The 22368-nt window shown below is 44.3% G+C and overlaps 1 protein-coding gene across 1 annotated transcript in view; it reads right to left on the bottom strand.

Annotated features, from left to right (window-relative positions):
• Positions 1–22368, bottom strand: part of LOC140730289 (inactive phospholipase D5-like) — a 168183-nt gene that overhangs the window by 36999 nt on the left and 108816 nt on the right. Inside the window, exon 9 of the mRNA XM_073050499.1 lies at positions 2901–2997. Coding sequence (XP_072906600.1) covers positions 2901–2997 — 97 coding nt within the window. The remainder of the gene's footprint in view (positions 1–2900; positions 2998–22368) is intronic.

Here is a 22368-nt window from a genome sequence, read left to right as displayed (position 1 = left end):
GTGCAGACTGGACTAGGCATATTAATAGTTTAGCATGGACTAGATGAACTGAAAGGCCTGTTTCTGTGCTGTGGTGTTGTATGACTCCATTACTCTTCTACTAGTGTCAGCTGAGGACGGTTTGATAGACAGGAAATAGAGTAGGACTGTACAGTATGCATCATTTTGGATTGGAAGCCTGAGACTAATAGAGCTGTCACAGCAATCTTCAATGGGGCTCCAGCTGTTTCTTATATGTACCAACGATTTGGATGAGAGGCTAAGTCTAGTATCATTATCCATCTTGGTATAGAAAGCTGTTCAGCTGTCTGATAGCCTTCAGAGAGATATCCAGTGGGCAAGTGAATGGGCAAAGATCTGGTAAATAAAACATATGAATTGGAAAATATGAGATGAAGCAGGGAAAGATTGAAATGCATTCATGTTCAGAAGGATCTGTGTGCCTTCGGTATTTGAATCACTGATAATTAATGTTCAGATGTGTCAAGCAGTATTACAATGGAATTGAAATACTGGAGTGAAGCTATTTCACTGAAAATATGCAAGACCCTTGTGAAGTTGCTTTGGCATAGGTAAAGGTTTGACCTTCCTACCCAAGGAAGAATATACTTGTACTTGCAATATAAAGAGTGCAATAAAGATTCATGATTTCTGCAACGAGAATGTTTGTCACTTGAGGGTTGTTGGATTAGGGTGTGGAATTGTTATTTTCCTTACATCTTTCCTGTAGTTCAATTTTCTTTTGCTTGTTTTGTATAATCACCTATGTAACTGTAATTGTTCAGTGAATTTTCCAGTAAATGTGGTATGGCTGCTTCTGTATTTTACTAGAAACTTCTTAATTTTTCTGTAGCAGGTGTCATGGCACTTGAATTTGTCTATTTTATACTCTAATTCTTGTCACTGGAATGTTTTTTTTAGTTCAAGCTAGTTTGTGTAGAAGCCAACTATCATTTCTTTGTTCTCTTGGCTCTTTGTTTTTTTTTCTTGTAACAGTTAATAGAAAGGCCATAAGCAAACATTTTTATGCCTTAATCTTGATTTCTGATGAATATAGAGATCGCTAAAACATCAGCATCCAACGGGGAGGTGAAGCAGACTGAGCCTACAGTTTGGACTCTGGGAGAATGAACATACAGAATTCTTAGAACCATGGGACACCATCTCAGGAAGAGAGGTCGACCACTCAGGGCAGAGCGGAGAAGAAACTTCTTCACCTATAACCATATAACAATTACAGCACGGAACCAGGCCATCTCGGCCCTTCTAGTCCGTGCCGAACGCTTACTCTCACCTAGTCCCACCGGCCCGCTCTCGGCCCATAACCCTCCATTCCTTTCCTGTTCATATACCTACCCAATTTTACTTTAAATGACAATACCGAACCTGCCTCTACCACTTCTACTGGAAGCTCGTTCCACACAGCTACCACTCTCTGAGTAAAGAAACTCCCCCTCGTGTTACCCTTAAACTTTTGCCCCCTAACTCTCAACTCATGTCCTCTTGTCTGAATCTCCCCTACTCTCAATGGAAAAAGCCTATCCATGTCAACTCTATCTATCCCCCTCATAATTTTAAATACCTCTATCAAGTCCCCCCCTCAACCTTCTACGCTCCAAAGAATAAAGACCTAACTTGTTCAACCTTTCCCTGTAACTTAGGTGCTGAAACTGTAAGTGGCACAACTTTGGAACTGGGGGGTGAGAGGGCTTAGTAACTGAGTACACTTAAGACAGAGATCAAAATACTTTTTGGATATTAAAAGAACCAAGGGAAATGGGGTTACCACATGGGGCGACACAAAATTAAAAGTTAAGCCTTGACCTTTGACCCTTGATAGGAGCCTTAGGTTCCACATCACCAGGTTCAGGAACACCTATTACCTTACAACCATCAGGCTCCTAAACTAAACTAGGTAACTTCACTCACCCCAACACTGAACTGATTCCTCAACCCATTGACTTGCTTTCAAGGATTCTACAACTCAAGTCCTCAATATTATTTATTACTTATGTTTCTGTCGTTATTATTTTGTTTTTCTTTTTGTATTCATACAGTTTGTTGTCTTTTGCACATTGATTGTCCATGTTTGTGAGTAGTTTCTCATTGATTCTATTGTGTTTCTTTGAACTTATGGTGAATAGCTGCAAGAAGATTAATCTCAAGGTAGTATATGGTGACATATATGTACGCTGATATTAAATTTACTTTGTACTTTGATTGGGTGGACCAGATGTGAGGTCTGAACAGACCGTTCCTGCTTCGATCTCTTATGTCCTTTTGCTCCAGAAGCATTGTCCAAAGAGCTTCCACGACAGGCCGAGTGCTACTGATTGAGGATCAACCGGAAGGTGCATCTCTGGTTGAGAGAACATGAAGCAGCTTTGCAGGGTGGAGTAATAGATATTAAGGTCAGTGCTAATAAGTTCAGGGTTAGTTAAGGAGAGGAAGAAGGCAATAATTGTGATAGGAAACCAGTTTCCTTTAGAGGAAATTGTCGATTTAGAGGATTTCCAAATTACTGATGCTAGGCAGAAAGGCCGATGCCTCTGCTGTCATTGGTTAGTTATATAGAAAGCAGCCTGCAAAAAAATGTATGCATCCTTAACCCTAGCCTGTGCAGACTTCGCTCCTCCATACAAAATGCTGGAGGAACTCAGCAGGCCAGACAGCATCTAGAGAAAAGAGTATAGTCCACGTTTTGGGCTGAGACCCTTCATGAGTCCTGCTGAAGGGTCTCAGCCCGAAATGTTGACTGTACTCTTTGCCATTTGTGTGTGTTGCTTGAATTTCCAGCATCTGCAGGTTTTCTCTTGTTTGTCATCACTCCTCTATCATCACCAAGTTACCTCTTGCTTAGTAACCCTGAAATCCAGGAAAGATATTGACTGGCCACTTACTGATGTACGCTGCCTTATCCGTCACCATGTACTTGTTGCGATTAACGCTGGAAAATAGGACCTCATCCCCTTCGGAAGGTGGAACTACAAAATATTTCTGAAAGAGATGAGCACAGAACAAAACCTTAAAATAGCTAGCAAACCAAGCAAATTTTTTCATACCTCTGCAGCTAAGGAAAAAAATGAAGATAGTACGCCCTTGTGTAAAGACACTTGGGCATTTGATGAGACATGTCCTTGCTAAAATAAAATGGAATTCTGTAAGGCAAAATCGTATTAGCTTGGAGTGGGATTGTTCTGAGAACCAATGCACAGCAATGTTTTGAGAATACCATAGGAGTACAAGTCTACAACCGTAACAGTGGAAAATGGTGAAAAACACATTTGTATGGGGAAGGACAGATCATTGTGCTACTGCAGGTACCAAATGCACGGGAATGCTTGGGAAAGTATGAGTGTAAGGTGTTTGAAGGGTATAAAGAGAGGCACTTTCTTTGTGCAGGCGAGAGTTTTGTCTTAGGCTAACTGATGACCAGAGCTAGTGTTAAGATGATAGGGATAAGTACACCAAGAGAGTAAGAGTATGTCCAATCAATAGACAATAGGTGCAGGAGTAGGCCATTTGGCCCTTTGAGCCAGCACCACCATTCAATGTGATCACGGCTGATCATCCACAATCAGTACCCTGTTCCTGCCTTCTCCCCATATCCCTTGACTCCGCTATCTTTAAGAGCTCTATCTAACTCTTTCTTGAAAGCATCCAGAGAGTTGGCCTCCACTGCCTTCTGAGGCAGAGCATTTCATAGATCCACAACTCTCTGAGTGAAAAAAGTTATTCCTCAACTCTGTTCTAAATGGCCTACACCTTATTCTTAAACTGTGGCCTTTGGTTCAGGACTCCCCCAACATCAGGAACATTTTTCCTGCTTCTAGTGTGTCCAATCCTTTAATAATCTTATATGTTTCAATCAGATCCCCTCTCATCCTTCAATCAGTTAGAGAGAGGAAGAAAAGGCTGCAAGAAAGTTTGTTGCCATTCTGCAGTCCAGGTTGATCTGTGGATGATAAGTATTATTTTGATTTCTGTACTGCTACTGCTGTAAACATTTGTTTTTCTTTCTGTATTGCATTTGTGCTTGTTTTAATAAAGTGTTTTCTTGTGGTTTAACATGTGTGCAGTGTTTGTGAAAGTATATGCAAATATACTGACCTGAATCAGAAAAGAACTCATAACAAATTTTAAAATATTTCTGCTATACAATTGGTGTAGTCGGCAGGATTCAGTATAATGGGAGTTATGATTTGCAAACAACAGGACATACCTGAGGATGAGACTGAGATTAAGGTACTCTCATGAATGGACTGCACCTATCGCTTTGTGGCAGTGGCCAACATATTGTCTGCGTGTTGCTATCTCACGTGTTGGAGGGCGCTGACAGACCTGGGTTTGCTGGACGAGAATGATGAACTCAAAGGAATGTCCAGCAGCAAACTTGGCAGGTTTAGATGAGGATGAGAAGATATTAAATCAAGGGCATATAAAAACAATTGACAATGGGGAAAACAAGTGCCAGAGTTTTGAAGTCAAAGGAGGAGATGGGATGCATTAAAAATAATGAAGGCAGTAATCCCCAGCTAACTTGCAGGGAGATGTTTGCCTCTGTTAGAGGCAGGAGGGATAAAATGAGGATTGATGGTACAGTCACAGAGCCATGTATGCCTCATGGGAACATCACTGTGATAATAAGGTTTAGTCTAGTGCCCCTCGCTTGGAAGAGAAATCCATCATCTTGGCTGAAATGGAGAGACTGATAGACTTCAGGGCATGAATTTTGATCCAGAATGGAGTGGCTAAAATTCCCCCAAACTCTCGCAGGGGGGCAGGGTCAAATTCCACAAGCAGCCAAAATCATGAAGTCTCTCCATTGGGAGCTGTGTCCTTTGTGATGGGGAGGCGAGAACCAGCAAAGGGTTAATGTTTTGTTGGACACGGGTGCCAGCCACGGAATATTTATTGGGTTATTTCTTCATGCCCTTTACAAAAAGCTTAATAATATTCTAAGAATTGCTGCATTATAGTAGATGGTACAGCAAATAATTCACACAAATGCTCATTATTTGCTTCAATAAACCCCTCACCTGCCATGCAATCAGTGAAGTTTTTAAATGATACTGTAGAATGCATAATTAAATTGAAAAATTATTTTACTTTGTCATTAGGAAAAACTAAGTAATAAAAATAATAAGATGCTTAAAATTTCACATCTCCTTCATATAAGCTACTCAGATGAAGTTCAAGCCTATTCCAAAAGACCATAAGACCATAATATATAGGAGCAGAACTAGGCCATTTGGCCCATCAAGTCTGTTCTGCCATTTTATCATAGCTGATATATTTTCCAACTCAGCCCCAATCTCCTGTCTTCTCCCCATATCCCTTCAGGGTCTGACTAATCAAGATTCTATCAACCTCTGCCTTAAACATACCCAATGACTTGGCCTCCACAGCCGCATGTGGCAACAAATTCTACAGATTCACCACTCTCTGGCTAAAGAAATTCCTCCTCATCTCCATTCTAAAAGGACACCCCAGTGTCCTCTGGCCTTAGACTCCTCCATCATAAGAAACATCCTCTCTACATCCAATCTATCAAGGCCTTCAAACATACAATAAGTTTTAGTGAATACAGGCCCAGAGCCATCAAACAATCCTCATACGTTAAGCCTTTCAATCCCAGAATCATTTATATGAACCTCCTTTCAAACATCTCCAATGCCAGCACATCCTTTTTTAGATAAGGGGCCCACAACTGCTCAGAATACTCCAAACAAGGCCTCACCAGTGCTTTATAAAGTCTCAACATTACATCCTTACTTTTATATTCTAGTCCTCTCAAAATGGATGCTAACATTGGATTTGCCTTCCTCACCACTGACTCAACTTGCAAATGAACCTTTCAGGAATATTGCACAAGGACTCCCAAGGCCCCTTGCACATCTCATTTTTGAATTTTCTCTCCAATTAAAAAAGTCTATACCTTTATTTCTTAATCCAAAGTGCATGACCATACACTTACTGACACTACATTCCATCTGCCACTTCTTTGTCCATTCTCCTAATCTGTCTAAGTCCTTCTGTAGCCTCTCTCTTTCCTCAAAACTACCTACACCTTCACCTAACTTCATATCGTCTTCAAACTTGGCCACAAAGCCACTAATTCAATCATTCAAATCATTGACATACAATGTAAGAAGAATCAGTCCCAATACAGATACCTGTGGAACACCACTAGTCACTGGCAAACAACCAAAGGCTCACTTTATTCCCACTCTTTGCTTCCTGCCACTCAGCCAATGCTCTATCCATGCTAGTATCTTTTCTGTTAAACCATGGGCTCTTAACTTGTTAAGCAGTCTCATGTGTGGCACCAGGTAAAAATCAAACTGAAAATCCAAGTACACAGCATCAACCGAATCTCCTTTGTCTATCCTGCTTAGTATTTCTTCAAAGAATTCCAACAGATTTGTCAGGCAAGATTTTCCCTTGAAGAAACTATGCTGGCTTTGGCCTATTTTATCATGAGCCTCCAAGTACCCCTCAACCACACCCTTAACAATCAACTCCATCTTCCCAACCACTGAGGTCAGACTAACTGGCCTATAATTTCCTTTCTTCTGCTTCTCTCCTTTCTTCAGGAGTGGAGTGACAATTGCAAATTTCCAGTCCTATGGAACCATGCCAGAATCTATTGATTCTTGTAAAATCATTACTAATTACTCCATAATTTCTTCAGCCACCTCTTTCAGAACCCTGGGGTGTAGACTGTCTGGTCCAAATGACCTATCTACCTTCAGACCTTTCAGTTTTCCAAACACCTTCTTCCCTAGTAATGGCAACTTCATTCACTTCTGTCCCGAGGCTCTCAAACTTCCGGCATACTGCTATGTGCTCTACAGTATAGACTGATGCAAGCTACTTATTCAGTTCACCCGCCATTTTCTTGCTCCCCCATTACTACCTCTCCAGCATCATTCTCCAGTGGGTCAATATTTACTCCCATCTCTCTTTTACACTTCTGAAGAAACTTTTTATATCCGCTTTAATATTGTTGGCTCGCTTACCTTCGTATTCCATCTTTTGACATTTTTGGTTGCCTTCTGTTGGTTTTAAAAATTTGCCAATCCTTGAACTTCCCAATAATTTTTGCTCTATTATTTGGCCTCTCTTTTATATTGGCTTTGACTTCTCTTGTCAGCCACAGTTGTATCATCCTGCCTTTAGAATACTTCTTCTTCTTTGAGAGATATGTATCCATCGCCTTCCAAATTACTCCCGGAACACCAGCCATTGATACTCCGCCACCATTCCTGATAGTTTTCCCTTCCAATCAATTTTGGCCAGTTCTTCCCTCATGTCTCTAATTCCCATTACCCCACTGTAATACTGATACATCTAACTTTAGCTTCTCCTGCTGAAATTGCAGGGCGAATTCTATCATACTATGATCACTGTTGCTTGGGAGTTCCTTTACCCAACGGTCTCCAATGAATTCCGGTTATTTGCACACACCCAGTCCAGAATAGCAGATCCCCTTGTGGGGCCAACAACAAGCTGCCCTAAAAAGCCATCTCAGTGGCATCACAGAAACCCAGCGACAACCCAATTTTACCAATCTACCTGCAGATCTCACACACACAACAAAACACTGCCCCGGAGCCATTCTCACTGCACTAACTGCCCAAACAGACAATGAATGAAGAAGAAAGAATCTCACCAAATACTTACCTCGCCCAAGCTTGATGGCCAAAACCACTCCAACACTGACCCACTCACACAATGGCCACTCTGCTTGCTCCTGCCTTACTTTTATTCACCCTTTCTAATAAATCCCACTCACCGATTGGGCACATTCCAACTCAAAAAAACTGCCTTAAATATTTTCACAATTCCTCTTTAGATTAGGGGTTTGTCCTTTTTTTGTACTACAAAACCTTTAAGCTTATTTTTTCGGTTAAGTTTTACGATGTTTTTTATGTGAAATCCATTATAGTTTAGGTGGTAGGCATTACACTTTTTTATATATTTACAGCTCTGTGGTGACAAAAGCTCTGATTAACTTTTCTTTCCATTGTAGTGGTTGGCTTGGAGTTTTGTAGTGGGAGGGTGGGGAAGATACTAGCTTTATATGATTTCATTTTGGGTGCTTTTTCTGTATTGTTATGAATTGTATATTAGACACGTTCAGTTAGCACTGTATAAAGCTACACTTTGATGGTGTTTTTTTTCTGTTGTAGTGTAGAAACTTATAAAAAATTAATTTAAAAAACTTCCATGAAGCGCTGACTTTTTTTCATCTTCAGCTGCGGACCTAAATGAAATTACTACTTCTTCTCAAGCTGTCAAGGTCCTGATTGTTAATTCCTCATTTTCTCCTAATTCCCTTTGATGACGGCACAGCTGGTTTTCATCAAGACCTGAAGCATAAGAACCCGGCTTTGCACCCACTAGTTGCCAGATTGTTGGTTTTGCCAGTGTGGTAATTAATGCTTCCTAGCCGCTTAGGATTGTGTGTCCTAAGTTTTGCTTCAGTACCAAGGTTTACCTGTGAAACTCAGTCTCTCCATGTCAAGATAAGATCGCACCTGTCTCCTGCCTTCCTGCTTTCCCTCCTGTTTGCCGTTCAATGCTCATGCCTGCGCCTGCATCCTAACTAAATCTCTGTGCCGGTATCCTGCGCTGGGTTCACCTCGTTCGTTGCAACAGAATGATCTGGCCACTATGGACCCAGTGGATACGAATACTCTTCAACAAGCCCTTACCAGCCAGGGTTCCCTACTGGGTCTGCATGACCAACTCCTCCGGGAGGTCATGGAGAACCTCTGTTCCCTGTCTGCTGACATAATGAAGATCAGTGACCAGTTGGACCGATCCACTCATTTTACCTCATCCATTCCTGGAACCCTTTCTAAGCAGCCTAAACAGCCTGCAGCAGCAACCCCTTACGCATCAACAACACCTCCGTGAGAGCGCCTCGCGTACCTGAACCGGAGCACTACGCTGAGGATTTGGGGAAGTGCCGGGCCTTCCTTCTTCAGTGCTCCTTGGTGTTCGAACAGCAGTCATCCACGTACTCCATGGATAAGTCAAAGATTGCTTACATCATGGGGTTGTTGCGGGGAAGTGCCTTAGCGTGGGTCACAGCTGTTTGGGATAACCAACCGAATATCTGCTCTTCCTTTGCCACCTTTATCGCGGAAATAAGAAAGATCTTTGACCACCCCGTCGGTGGTAAAGACGCCGCCAAGCGTCTACTCTCTCTCTACCAGGGCTCACATAGCGTTGCTGAATATTCCGTGGAGTTCCAGACGTTAGTGGCCAACTCGGGGTGGAACGATGAGGCACTCCAAGGGGTATTTCAGAATGGTCTCAGTGACATGGTGAAAGACGGGTTGGCAGCGAGAGACGACACCGACAGCCTGGATTCCCTGATCTCCCGAGCCACCAGATTGGACAAACGTCTCCGAGAACGCCACAGAGAAAGAACTGGGCGTCCACCAACTTTAGCCACTCCTCGGCACTCATAATGGTCTCCCGCCAGAACAAGCCTCTCTCCTCCTCCTGCTCCTAGAGTAGCTCCCAGCCCGGCCTTTTCCACCTCCCTGGGAGAGGAACCCATGCAGCTGGGACAGAACCGCCTTTCCCCCACAGAATGACTCCGGAGATTGAGAGCGGATAAGTGTCTATATTGTGGCCAGTCCAGCCACTTCCATGCTACCTGTCCCCTTCAGCAAAAAGGGAAGGCACCAGTAGAAAGAGGGACTGTGGTGAGCCAGACCACATTCCCTTTCGTCCCCCAAACCTGGATGCAGATTCAAGCTACTATGCATTACAACCAACAGTCCCTGCCTCTGTTAGTACTAGTGCACTCCAGTGCTGAGGGAAACCTTTTGGGTGAAAACTTAGCTTTCTGGGCCGGAATTCCTCGGGAGCCATTGAGTGCCCCCCGGGAAGCCCGGGCACTAGACAGTAGACTACTGGCCCGAGTCAGCACACTGCAAACCACCCGTCTCTCCTCACCAGAAACCATCGGGAACAGGTATGATTCAATTTAATTCCCTCTCTTCAAGCTCCGATAGTTCTTGGGTACCCCTGGTTAAGCCGCCATAATCCCCACATTGACTGGTCCACCGGGAAGATAAGTCAGTTCGTTCTGTCACTCCACCTGTCTACAATCAGCCCTTTCCCCAGTGGAGGTCACCGTGACCTCGTCCACATCTGAATCCCCTGTCTTATCCAAGGTTCCAGTAGAGCATCACGATCTGGGAGAAGTGTTTAGCAAACAAGGGGCTCGTTCCCTGCCTCCACATCACCCTTACGATTGAGCAATTGACCTTCTCCCCGGAGCCCCTCTAGCCACCAGTCGGCTGTATAATCTGTCCCAACCAGAAAGGGAAGCAATGGAGGCTTACCTAAATGACTCTCTCGTGGCGGGCATTATCCGACCCTCATCTTCCCCTGTAGGCACAAGGTTTCTTCTTTGTGGGGAAGAAAGATGTCTCACTGCGCCCCTGCATTGACTACCATGGCCTGAATAGCATCACCATAAAGAATAAGAATCCACTGCCCCTTATCAACTCTGCTTTAGAGCCCCTTCACAGAGCCACCATTTCCTCTAAGTTGGACCTGCAGAATGCCTATCACCTGGTCAGGATAAGGGAGGGAGATGAGTGGAAAACGGCTTTTAACACCCCCCTCGGTCATTTCAAATATCTGGTCATGCAATTCGGTCTCACCAATGCCCCCGCCGTCTTCCAAGCCCTGGTAAACGATGTCCTTAGGGACTTAATTAACTGTTTCATTTTCGTTTACTTGGACGACATCTTAATCTCCCACAGTCTTCAGGAACACACCCACCATGTCCGTCAGGTTCTTCAGAGGCTTTTGGACAACAAGCTATTCATTAAGGCAGAAAAGTGCAAGTTCCGTGTCCGTTCTGTCAGTTTCCTGGGGTACATCATTGAGAGCAGGCGAGGGCAGATCCTGAAAGTATCCAGGTGGTGGCGGAGTGGCCAAAACCCATGACGTTCAAGCAACAGCAATTTCTGGGGTTCATAAACTTCTATCGTCGCTTTATCAGGGATTACAGCCGGATGGCAGCGTCCCTTACTCACCTCACCTCTCCTGCGACCCCTTTCACTGGACCCCCGAAGTAGACTCAGCCTACTCGGAGCTGAAGAGGTGTTTCACCTCCACTCCCGTCCTGGTCCAACCTGACCCCTCTCGTCAATTCATTGTGGAAGTCGACGCCTCCGACTCTGGGGGGGAAGCAGTCCTCTCCCAACGCTCCGGCCCAGACCAAAACCTCCATCCCTGTGCTTTCTTCTCTCGCCGTTTATCCCCTGCCGAATGGAACGACGACATGGGACACCGGGAGTTACTGGCCGTCAAACTCACTTTGGAGGAGTGGAGGCACTGGCTGGAGGGAACTGAACATCGATTCATTGTCTGGAGGGACCACAAGAACTTTGTATACATCCAAACCACAAAACACGCCTGAATTCCTGCCAAGCCCGTTGGGCATTATTTTTTGGCCATTTCAGATTCACACTCACCTATCGTCCTGGTTCCAAGAACAGGAAGCCCGATGCTCTCGCTGGTCAATACATCTCCAAGGAGGGTCTTCCCAACCCTGAGACCGTCCTGTGTGGTGGCTGCCCTCACCTGGGGGATCGAATCCATAGTCAAAGAGGCCCAATGGACTCAACCTGACCCAGGCAATGGACCCCCCAATTGCCACTTCGTGCCTGACTCCATTTGGTCTCAGGTTCTCCAGTGGGGGCATAGTTCTCATTTCACCTGCCATCCCGGAATTGATTGAACTCTGTCCCTTCTGAAGAAATATTTCTGGTGGCCCTCCATGGATGCTGACACTCATTCCTTCATCTCTGCCTGTTCCGTTTGTACCCATGGAAAAGCCTCCCACCGGCCACCTGCTGGGTTGCTTCATCCCCTACCTGTCCCTAGCCGCCCTTGGTCTCACATTGCGCTGGATTTCGTTATGGGACTACCCCCTTCACATGGGAGCACTGCCATACTCACCATGGTGGACCGCTTCTCCAAAGCTGTGCACTTTGTAGCCCTTCCCAAACTCCCCACAGCCCGTGAAACAGTCGACCTCCTTGTCCATCATTTCTTCCGCCTTCATGGAATTCCCGCTGCTGTTATTTCTGACCGGGTCCCCAATTCATCTCTCAAGTCTGGAGATCCTTTTGTCAAACCCTTGGACCCTCAGTAAGTCTGTCTTCCGGCTTCCATCCGCAGACTAACGGTCAAACAGAACGAGCAAACCAGGATTTGGAAGCAGCACTGCACTGCATAACCGCCAACAACCCGTTATCCTGGAGCACCCATCTCACCTGGGCGGAGTATGCCCACAACTCCCTGGTCAGCACCACCACCGGAAAGTCTCCCTTCGAATGTTCCCTCAGTTACCAAACCCCTCTGTTTCCTGCACATGAAGATGACATTGCTGTGCCTTCTGTTCGGGCCCATCTCCGCCAGTGCCACAAGATCTGGAAGGATGCACGCGCAGCCCTGCTCCGCTCAGCCGACCGTAACCAGAGGATTGCCGATCGCCATCGAATTCCTGCACCAAATTATTGGCCGGGGCAGATGGTTTGGCTCTCTTCAAAAGACATCCCCCTCAAGAATGAACCCAAGAAACTTGCCCCTCACTACCTGGGACCATTTGAAATTGAGAGCATCATCAACCCCTTGGTGGTAAGACTCAAACTGCCAGGTCCATGCACGTTTATCCCATGTTCCACGTCTCCCAATTGAAACCTGTGTCTGTCAGCCCTTTGTGCCCTCCCGCCGAACCTCCTCCACCCGCCCAGATCATTGACAACTACCCAGCGGACACCGCCCGGCGAATACTGGATGTGCGCCGCCGAGGCAGAGGCCTCCAGTACCTGGTCGAGTGGGAGGGATACGGCCCTGAGGAGCACACCTGGATTCCCCACTCCTTCATCCTGGACCCTTCCCTCATCCGAGATATCCATCGAGACAATCTGGACAAGCCTGGTGGTTCGCCTGGAGGCTCCCGTTGGGGGGGGGGGGGGGGGGGGGTTACTGTCACGGTCCCGACTGTTAATTCCCCATTTCCTCACTCCTAATTCCCTTTGATTGTGCCATGGTTCCATCCGTTAATTCCCCATTTCCTCACTCCTAATTCCCTTTGATTGTGCCATGGTTCCATCCGTTAATTCCCCATTTCCTCCTAATTCCCTTTGATTGTGCCATGGTTCTGTCCGTTAATTCCCCATTTCCTCCTAATTCCCTTTGATTGTGCCATGGTTCTGTCCGTTAATTCCCCATTTCCTCCTAATTCCCTTTGATTGTGCCATGGTTCTGTCCGTTAATTCCCCATTTCCTCCTAATTCCCTTTGATGACGGCATATCTGGTTCTCATCAAGACCTACAGCATAAGGAACCCGGCTTTGCACCCACTAGTTGCCAGATCATTCGTTTTGCCAGAGTGGTAATTAACGCTTCCTGGCCTCTTAGGATTGTGTGTCCTAACTTTTGTTTCAGTACCGAGATTTATCTGTGAAACTCAGTCTCTCCATATCAAGATCAGTTTTCTAAGTTCTACTCCAGTTCTGAGGTTTATCTGTGAAACCCAGTCTCTCCATGTCAAGATAAGATCCCACCTGTCTCCTGCCTTCCTGCTCTCCCTCCTGTTTGCCGTTCAACGCTCACGCCCGCATCTGCATCCTAACTACATCTCCATGCCGGTGTTCTGCACTTGGGTTCGCCTCATTCGTTGCAACACAAGCTTCTGCTCACTGATTGAGTGCAGTCAAACTCCCTAAAGCTTTAATACTATTATCTTCTACGAACTGCACGACAACCATGCCAATAACTGGATCTTCCACAGAGATTCTGCTGTTCTTCCACCATATCGCCAATAAGCAAAATTTGGGAGAGATTGACTCATAGAGAAGAATCTTACTTAGAAACATAGAAACATAGAAAACCTACAGCACAATACAGGCCCTTCGGCCCACAAAGTTGTGCTGAACATGTCCCTACCTCAGAAATTACTAGGCTTACCTATAGCCCTCTATTTTACTAAGCTCTATGTACCTATCTAAAAGCCTCTTAAAAGACCCTATTGTATCCGTCTTCACCACCGTTGCCGGCAGCCCATTCCACGCACTCACCACTCTCTGAGTAAAAAACTTACCCCTGACATCTCCTCTGTACCCACTCCCCAGCACATTGAAACTGTCCTCTTGTGGCAACCATTTTAGCCCTGGGAAAAAGCCTCTGACTATCCACACGATCAATGCCTCTCATCATCGTATACACCTCTCTCAGGTCACCTCTCATCCTCCGTCACTCCAAGGAGAAAAGGCCGAGCTCACTCAACCTATACCCATAAGGCATGCTCCCCAATCCAGGCAATGTCTTTGTTAGTCTCCTCTGCACCCTTTCTATGGCTTCCACATCCTTCCTGTGGTGAGGTGACCAGAACTGAGCACAGTACTCCAAGTGGGGTCTGACCAGGGTCCTATATAGCTGCGACATATAGGACTAGGAGCCAAATGAATACAGGCCAATTCCACGATTGATGAAGGCCAATATACCATATGCCTTCTTAACCACAGAGTCAACCTGTGCAGCTGCTTTGAGTGTTCTATGGACTCAGACCCCAAGATCCCTCTGATCCTCCACACTGCCAAGAGTCTTACCATTAATACTATTTTCTGCCATCATATTTGACTTCCCAAAATGAACCACTTCACACTTATCCAGGTTGAACTCCACCTGCCACTTTTCAGCCCAATTTTGCATCCTATCATTGTCCTGCTGTAACCTCTGACATCCTCCACACTATCCACAACACACCCAACCTTTGTGTCATCAGCAAACTTACAAACCCATCCCTCCACTTCCTCATCCAGGTCATTTATAAAAATCACGAAGAGTAAGGGTCCCAGAACAGATCCCTGAGGCACTCCACTGGTGACCGAACTCCGCGCAGAATATGACTCGTCTACAACCACTCTTTGCCTTCTGTGGGCAAGCCAGTTCTGGATCCACAAAGCAATGTCTCTTTGGATCCCATGCTCCTGCTAAATTTACACCTCCCTGTAAATTCTCTTGTTGCCATGAGTCACATTGCACCTGTATTTTATTCTGAACTTATTTTGAATTTATTTCAACTTTTCAGTGAAGGTGGGAGGTGCACTTTTGTTTAAAATTATCTTTCAGCCTTTTGTTGAATAGAGACAGAAGGGCATCCAGGGTGCATGCCAGAATCAAATGCGAGTGATTTGTATCTGCAATCGCCTAGAACGTTACAATGAAAACGAAAATTTAGAGGATGCAATCATCAACAGTATTGTATGAAGGCAGTCCATTATCTGCACTAGGCTTCCACACTGATTTTCTTTTCCATTTACAATCAAAAGAATATGATGTGGATGAATTTTTCCATCGATAACTATTAGGAACCAATACACAGTTTTATAGTACTGCAATTGTATTGGTAGTGGTCTAATTAGTCCCATATTTCATTTAAATACATAATTTTTTACTCGTTGTCTCTTTCATACCTTTTAAATGGCTTCCGTGAAACTTCAGCTAAATGGGACAAAATGTACGGAACCCTAATAACCACTGTATATAAAACAAACAATACAAATAAAAATGTAGGTAGCCTAAGTTGTATATAATTATATATATTTCACAAACAACAGAGCACTTTTATTTGTGGACCATCACAGTCCTCAGAGAAATTTTCTTCCAACTATCCATTATTCTTCTATAGCCAAGTCAACTATAACATATTACAGCACCAGTGATGGGAAGATCAGAGTTCAACTCCTGCGGATGTCTGTAAGGAGTTTGTATGCTCCCTCTGTGACAATGTGGGTTTCCTCCATGTGCTCTGGTTTCCTCCCACGTTCCAAAGATGTACAGGTTATGGCTACTAAGTTATGGGCCTGTTATGTGGGTGCCAGAAGCCTGGCACCACTTGTGGGCTGTGCCAGTACATCCATGGGCTATTAGACCATAAGACTATAAGGTATAGGAGCAAAATTAGGCTATTTGGCCCATCAAGTCTCCTCTACCATTTCATCATGGCTCATCTAATTTTCCTCTCAGCCCCAATCTCCTGCCTTCTCTCTGTATCCGTTTGTGCCCTGACCAATCAAGAATCTATCAATCTCTGACTTAAATATACATAAAGATCTGGCCTCCACAGCTGTCTGGGTCAAAGATTCCTCATCTTTATTCTAAAAGGACGCCCCTCTATTCTGAGGCTCTGTCCTCTGGTCTTGGACTCTCCTACCACAGGAAACATCCTCTCCATATCCACTCTATCAAGGCCTTTTGCCATTTGATAGGTTTCAATGAGATAACTCCTCATTCTTCTGAACTCAAGTGAATACAGGCCCAGAACCATCAAGTGCTCTTCAAATGACAAGACATTCAATCCTGGAATCATTTTAATGAACCTTCTTTGAACCCTCTCCAGTTTCAGCACATCCTTTCTAATGGGACCAACACAGCTCAAACTACTCCAAGTGAGGCCTTACCAGTGCTTTATAAAGTTTCAACATTACATCCTTGCTTTTATATTCTCATCCTCTCGAAATGAATGCTAAGATTGCATTTGCCTTTCTCACCACTGACTCAACCTGAAAATTATTCTTTAGGTAATTCTGCACAAGGACTCCCAAGTTCCGTTGCACCTCAGCTTTTTGTATTTTCTTTCCATTTAGAAAACCCTTTCATTTCTTCTACCAAAGTGCATGACCTTACACTCCCCAACACTATGTTCCATCTGCCATTTCTTTGTCCATTCTCTAAGTCCTTCTGTAGCCTCTGTACTTCCTCAAAACTATTTGCCCCTCCACCTATCTTCATATCATCTGCAGTAAAGCCAGCCCATTTCATTATCAAATCATCGACATATAACGTAAAAAGAATTGGTCCCAACACAGACCTCTGTGGAACATTACTAATCATTAGCAGCCAACCAAAGGCTTGCTTTATTCCCACCACTCCCCAATCTCACTATCATCCATGCATTTTTCCTTGGTGAATACTGATGTAAAATACTCATTAGGGACCTCACCCACTTACTCTGGCTCAACACATAAATGCCCTCCCTTATTCTTGAGTGAACCCAGCAACATTCTTGCACCTACATCCATTAAAAAATTTCCTTAGGACTCTCTTTGAAAAAAACATTTCATGGTCCCTTTCAGTCTACCTAATTCCTTGTTTAAATCCTTTCCAGCTTCCTTTTCATTACTCCAGGTCCATGTCTGATTTCAGCCTCCTAAACCATATATGTGTTTTTTTTTGTATTTTTGACTGAACTTAGAATATCTTTTGTCATCCAAGGTTTCTGAACTTTGCCATCTTATTTTGCAGGGACATGCTGGTTCTGAACTCTAGCCAGTCAGCCTCTAAAAGACTTCTGCAATGATTCATTAATGTTTACAGCACTGGAAAAGGTCCAAGGCCTAACTTGTCTGTAACCTAGAAGGCCCTTCCAGAGCTAGTCCAATTTGCCGGTATCTGGCCCACATTCCTCTCCACCTTTCCTGTCCATGTACTAGTCCAATTTACCGGTATTTGGCCCACATTCCTCTCCACCTTTCCTGTCCAATGGCCTTTAAGTGTTGAGCCTGTACCTGCCTCTACCACTTTTCAAATATCCACCACCCTCAGGTCCCCTTTAAACCTTTCTCCTCTCACCTTCCCTGACCCTTGGGAAAAGAATGTGACCATTTACATTATCTAGTGCATCATGTTTTTTTTTAAATTTTCTATCCTATTTATCTATCTATTTATTCAGATACAGCAGGAAATAGGCCCTTCTAGCTCTTAGAGCCAGGCCGCCCAGCAATTCACTGATTTTAATCCAAGCCTAATCATGGGACAATTTACAATGACCGATTAACCTACCAACGGGTACATCTTTGAACAGTGGGAGGAAACAGGAGAATCTGGAGGAAACCCACGTGGCCATGGGGAGAAGGTACAACCTCCTTACAGGCAGCGGCAGGAATTGAAACCGAGCTGCTGGTACTGTAAAGTGTTGTACTAACCATTACGTAATTGTGTCGCCCCACCTCTATATAGTCCTGATGAAGGGTCTCAGTCTGAACCATCGACTGTTTATTTCCCTCTATAGATGCTGCCTGACTTGCTGAGTTCCTCCAGCATTTTGTGTGTGTTGCTCCAGATTTCCATCATCTTCAGAATCTCTTATGTCTATGGTCAACCTTCAGCTTGCTTTGCTCCAGAGAAAACAGCCTCAGCCTCTAGAACTAAGTTAGTCAATATAACAGATGTGAACATCAACACAACAGTTCTGCTGTTTTCACAACTTTCCATGATCTCTGCTCCTTTAGCTCCAGCTGGCTATTGAGAGGCCTGTTGTATGATCCCAACCACTATGACTGCAGTTCTCCTATTCCTGAGTTCAACTCACATGACCTCGCTGGATGAGTCCTCCAAGTTGGCATCCTGCTGAAATCATGGAATTTTGTAAGTTTAGTACACTAAGCGTACATGACGTGTTTGTTCATTATGTGCCATGTCATAATACACAAGTGATCATGGTCTTGTCATGACCACAATTGTTCTTGGCAAATTTTTCTACAGAAGTGGTTTGACATTGCCTTCTTCTGGGCAGTGTCTTTACAAGATGGGTGACCCCAGCCATTATCAATACTCAGCAGAGATTGCCTGCCTGGCATCTGTGATCACATAACCCGGACTTGTGATATGCACCAGCTGGTCACACAATCATACACCGCCTTCTCCCATGGCTTCATGTGACCCTAATAGGGGACTAAGCAAGTGCTATACCTTGCGCTAGGGTGACTTGCAGGCTAGCAGAGGGAAGGAATGCCTTACACCTCCTTGGGTAGAGATGCATCTCTGCCACAGCTTGGGTGGCGGGGTGTAGACAGAACTCTACATGACTATTAGGTTCATTTAGCATCCTGACCAGGGATGAATTTCACCTCAAAAATCTCTTTCAGATGGAAATTTTAAAAAATTGGATAGCGGCAGGTCTAAAGCTGTTTCAAAGTCTAATTAGCCACCATCAAAACCTGAATGTCAAGAAATAAAAGTTAATCAGTAAATCTGCATACTTGGCATAGTAGCAGACTTAATACTCATTCTGTGCTGTGTAGCTTAATTAAGGGCCACAGAGGGTGAAATAGAATGAATGCATTTTCTACATTTAGAACAGACAAATTGTTCAATTGATAAAGGGGATAATTTGAAGCAGTCTTAAGTAACACGATTTCATAATATTTTAGCAAGGGAGCTTCTGAACTTAGGCTTTAAGGCCAGTGCTGTAATTTCGGAGTGTAGTCATGGCTGGTAAAGTCGGGAAAGACAATGGACGAGTTGTACCCTACAATTTTTTTACACGCAATGAAATCATGATCGGTTAATTTACTTTCCGTTCAATGTCATCTTTAGGTCAGCACTCTTTTACAGTTTTTAAATAACACCACAGGTATCCTTTATATGCATTTGAGAGGACAGAGCAGACTTTGGCTTAAAGCCTCATAAAAATGGCACCTCCAACTGTGTAGCACTCAGTAACACAGTGCATAGGCAGGATTATGAGCTCAAGACTTCAGACTCAACCTTTATCTTGCAGTCTCCTGTCTCAAAGTAACGATCAAAGGGTGAGATTTTGAGTTATTTTTTATGCAGTTTTAATGAGATCATCCAAATCTTCCCATTTCAGAATTATGATCAAAAGAAAATATTACATTTTCCTCTTGTAATAATTTTTTTGGAAAGGTTTTAGACAAGGAGAACATGACACCATTAATGATCAGAGTGAGTTAAAGACATCAATTGCTCCTCAATTAAACTCTTGAATACACCAGCAGATTTACAGTAGAGAGTTCTCAGGTTTGCTGCCCTGGCAAATAACCATTTTTTAAACTCCTATTTGCAATATAATTTAATGCAGTTTTATGAGGCCTATGTTTAGAACTTTATTGAGGTAATCAATTAATAACCAGTGGTATCATGACAGTAACACATTAGGAAGCTTTTAAGATAGAAATAATTCCCTTTCTAAATTAAGTTAGCTGTGGCAGTTTTATGCAGTCACCTGGGGGTGGCTTGGTTGTGGGGGAGGGTGTGTGCACATTTCTTCTGCCTAGGGACAACAATATGGGAGTATTGGACAGAGATAGTGTTGACTTGTCCAACTGCAGATTACGTATATTTCTCTGGAACTAGAATCAGCACGAGTCGTTTGAAGCATGGCATATTGCAAGTGAAGCATGCCTGCGGAGAGGTGGGGGAGACAGATGACTTGGAGTCACTGTGCTTTCCAAGTAAGCTTACTCCTCAATTGCCCCTGAAATGAGCATCTTGTTAGCCCATTGTCAATGAATCACACTGATGGGCCTGAAATCCACTGGAAGCCACACTAGAGACCGATAGCAGATTTCCTTCTTCACACTTTGTGAACCTAATGGTTCTGATGACCCAAGCGGAAAATCTCTGGCTGCCGGCTGAAATCTTCAGGCAGCTGGATATTTGTCCAGGAGAGGAAATCCAAGTTACCATATGAAGTCAATTGCCGTAGCTAGTTAGTACGCCATTGTGACATTATGCAAAGTCCATGAGTGACTTTGGTATTTTTCTATGCAGAATTTATCTGTTGATTTGGTACATTTCTGGATACTTAGAACATATAACTGTACCACACAGGAAAAGGCCATTCGGCCCACAATGCCAAATTAAACTAATCCCTTCTGCATGTGATTCATATCCCTCCATTTCATGCATATCAAGAACATAATGCAGAAAGGTGCCGGGAAAGGGCCAGTAACATCATAAAGGATCCCACCCACCCTGCTCATGGCCTGCTTGTCGCACTCCCATCAAGGAGGAGGCTACGTAGCATCTACGCCAGAACCACCAGACTCAAAAGCCGTTACTTTCCCCAAGCAGTAAGGCTGATCGACACCCACTAACTCACCCTTCCACACCCCCAACCACCCCTCTTACCTTAATGCCATGCCCTATAGAATTTAATTGTACATCTTTTATGACTCTCCATTACTGAAAACAGACCATCCATAATCCATTGAAGAGTTTAGGCCCTCCATGGTTATCGCGTCCTTGTTTTCTATGCGATATGCAAGCCAGTACACAAGATGGGGCAGTACAATAAGGGGAACAAGCTGTTGCCCATGTGGCAGGCTGCTCCCCCTCCCTACATAGCTGATGAACCCAAAGGAACGGCAGAGACCGACACAGTTTGGTACTAGCAGCGTCACAGGAGTTGCCAGTCAGCATTGAACTCAACACCGGACTACTTTAGGGACTCTAACTCCAGATTTTCCCTTTGTGGTTTACTCCCAAACCCTTTCCCACATGGTAACGACAAGGCAGTGATGGTTTGAGATCAGTTTTCCTTCTCCTAGATGAGCTGCCAAATGTGGATGATGAGTCCCATCTGCCCGAAGTGACTGATTTTAAGGCACCAGTAACCCACCTTTGCCCCTTCTCCTGTCAGTAGAAATGGTTCCACCAAGCTTAGCCACATGTGAAGGCCAGGAGCTGGACTTGCTTGTCAGAGGCTATTAGAGATATACGCCTTTGGGAACACTGAATAGGTAGTGAGAGCTTGTCCCTACTACCTCCCACAGGTATGGCAACCTCAAGGAACCCATTGAAGAGTAGAACGCCTGTATCATGTTTACCTTGTATTAACTCTGTCACATGCTCTTAATCTTATCTCCACTCCTTTAGAAGAGGTTTGTCATTGTATGTGATCCCTTTGTGGTCAGATGAGTCCATACCACTTTTTTGCTGACTCATGGACCATAAAGACTCCATTAACTAGATCCATTCAGTGCATTTGGTCTTGCAGTCCAGATATCACATCTCCACCCACCATCCTGCTGTGATGTAAGGGTCTCTTAACCTTTATTTAGTCCCCATTGAAAGATCAGCTCCACTTGGTTGACACCACATTACTCCTCCATCACTCTAACTATATTTGGCAGAGATGCAAAACAGGTATCTGCTTTACTAGCCATACAGAAAGTGTTGGATGAACTCAGCAGATCAGCAACATCCATGGTGGAAAATGGACAGATGATGGATTTCACCCCGAAACAATGACTGTCCATTTCGCTACATAAAATGATACCCAACTCAGTGAGTTCTTCCAGTAACTGGAGTGTTGCTCCAGATTCCAGCATCTGTCTCCTGTGTCTTCATCATATTCACCAGCATCTAGTTAACACTAGACATGACATTTTAAAACTACCAGTTCCCATCCTCATCATATCAGAATAGATTTCCACCTGAGCTATCAAACCTTGCTTGGGTGATGAAAAACCAAGATAACTGGATTCCATTCACATCATAAATGTTGGCTGA

The sequence above is a fragment of the Hemitrygon akajei genome, chromosome 7 (genome assembly GCF_048418815.1).
Source record: "Hemitrygon akajei chromosome 7, sHemAka1.3, whole genome shotgun sequence".
Classification (NCBI taxonomy): domain Eukaryota; kingdom Metazoa; phylum Chordata; class Chondrichthyes; order Myliobatiformes; family Dasyatidae; genus Hemitrygon; species Hemitrygon akajei.
The sequence above is the reverse complement of the archived record's forward strand: the minus strand, read 5'-3'. Positions and strand labels throughout refer to the sequence as shown.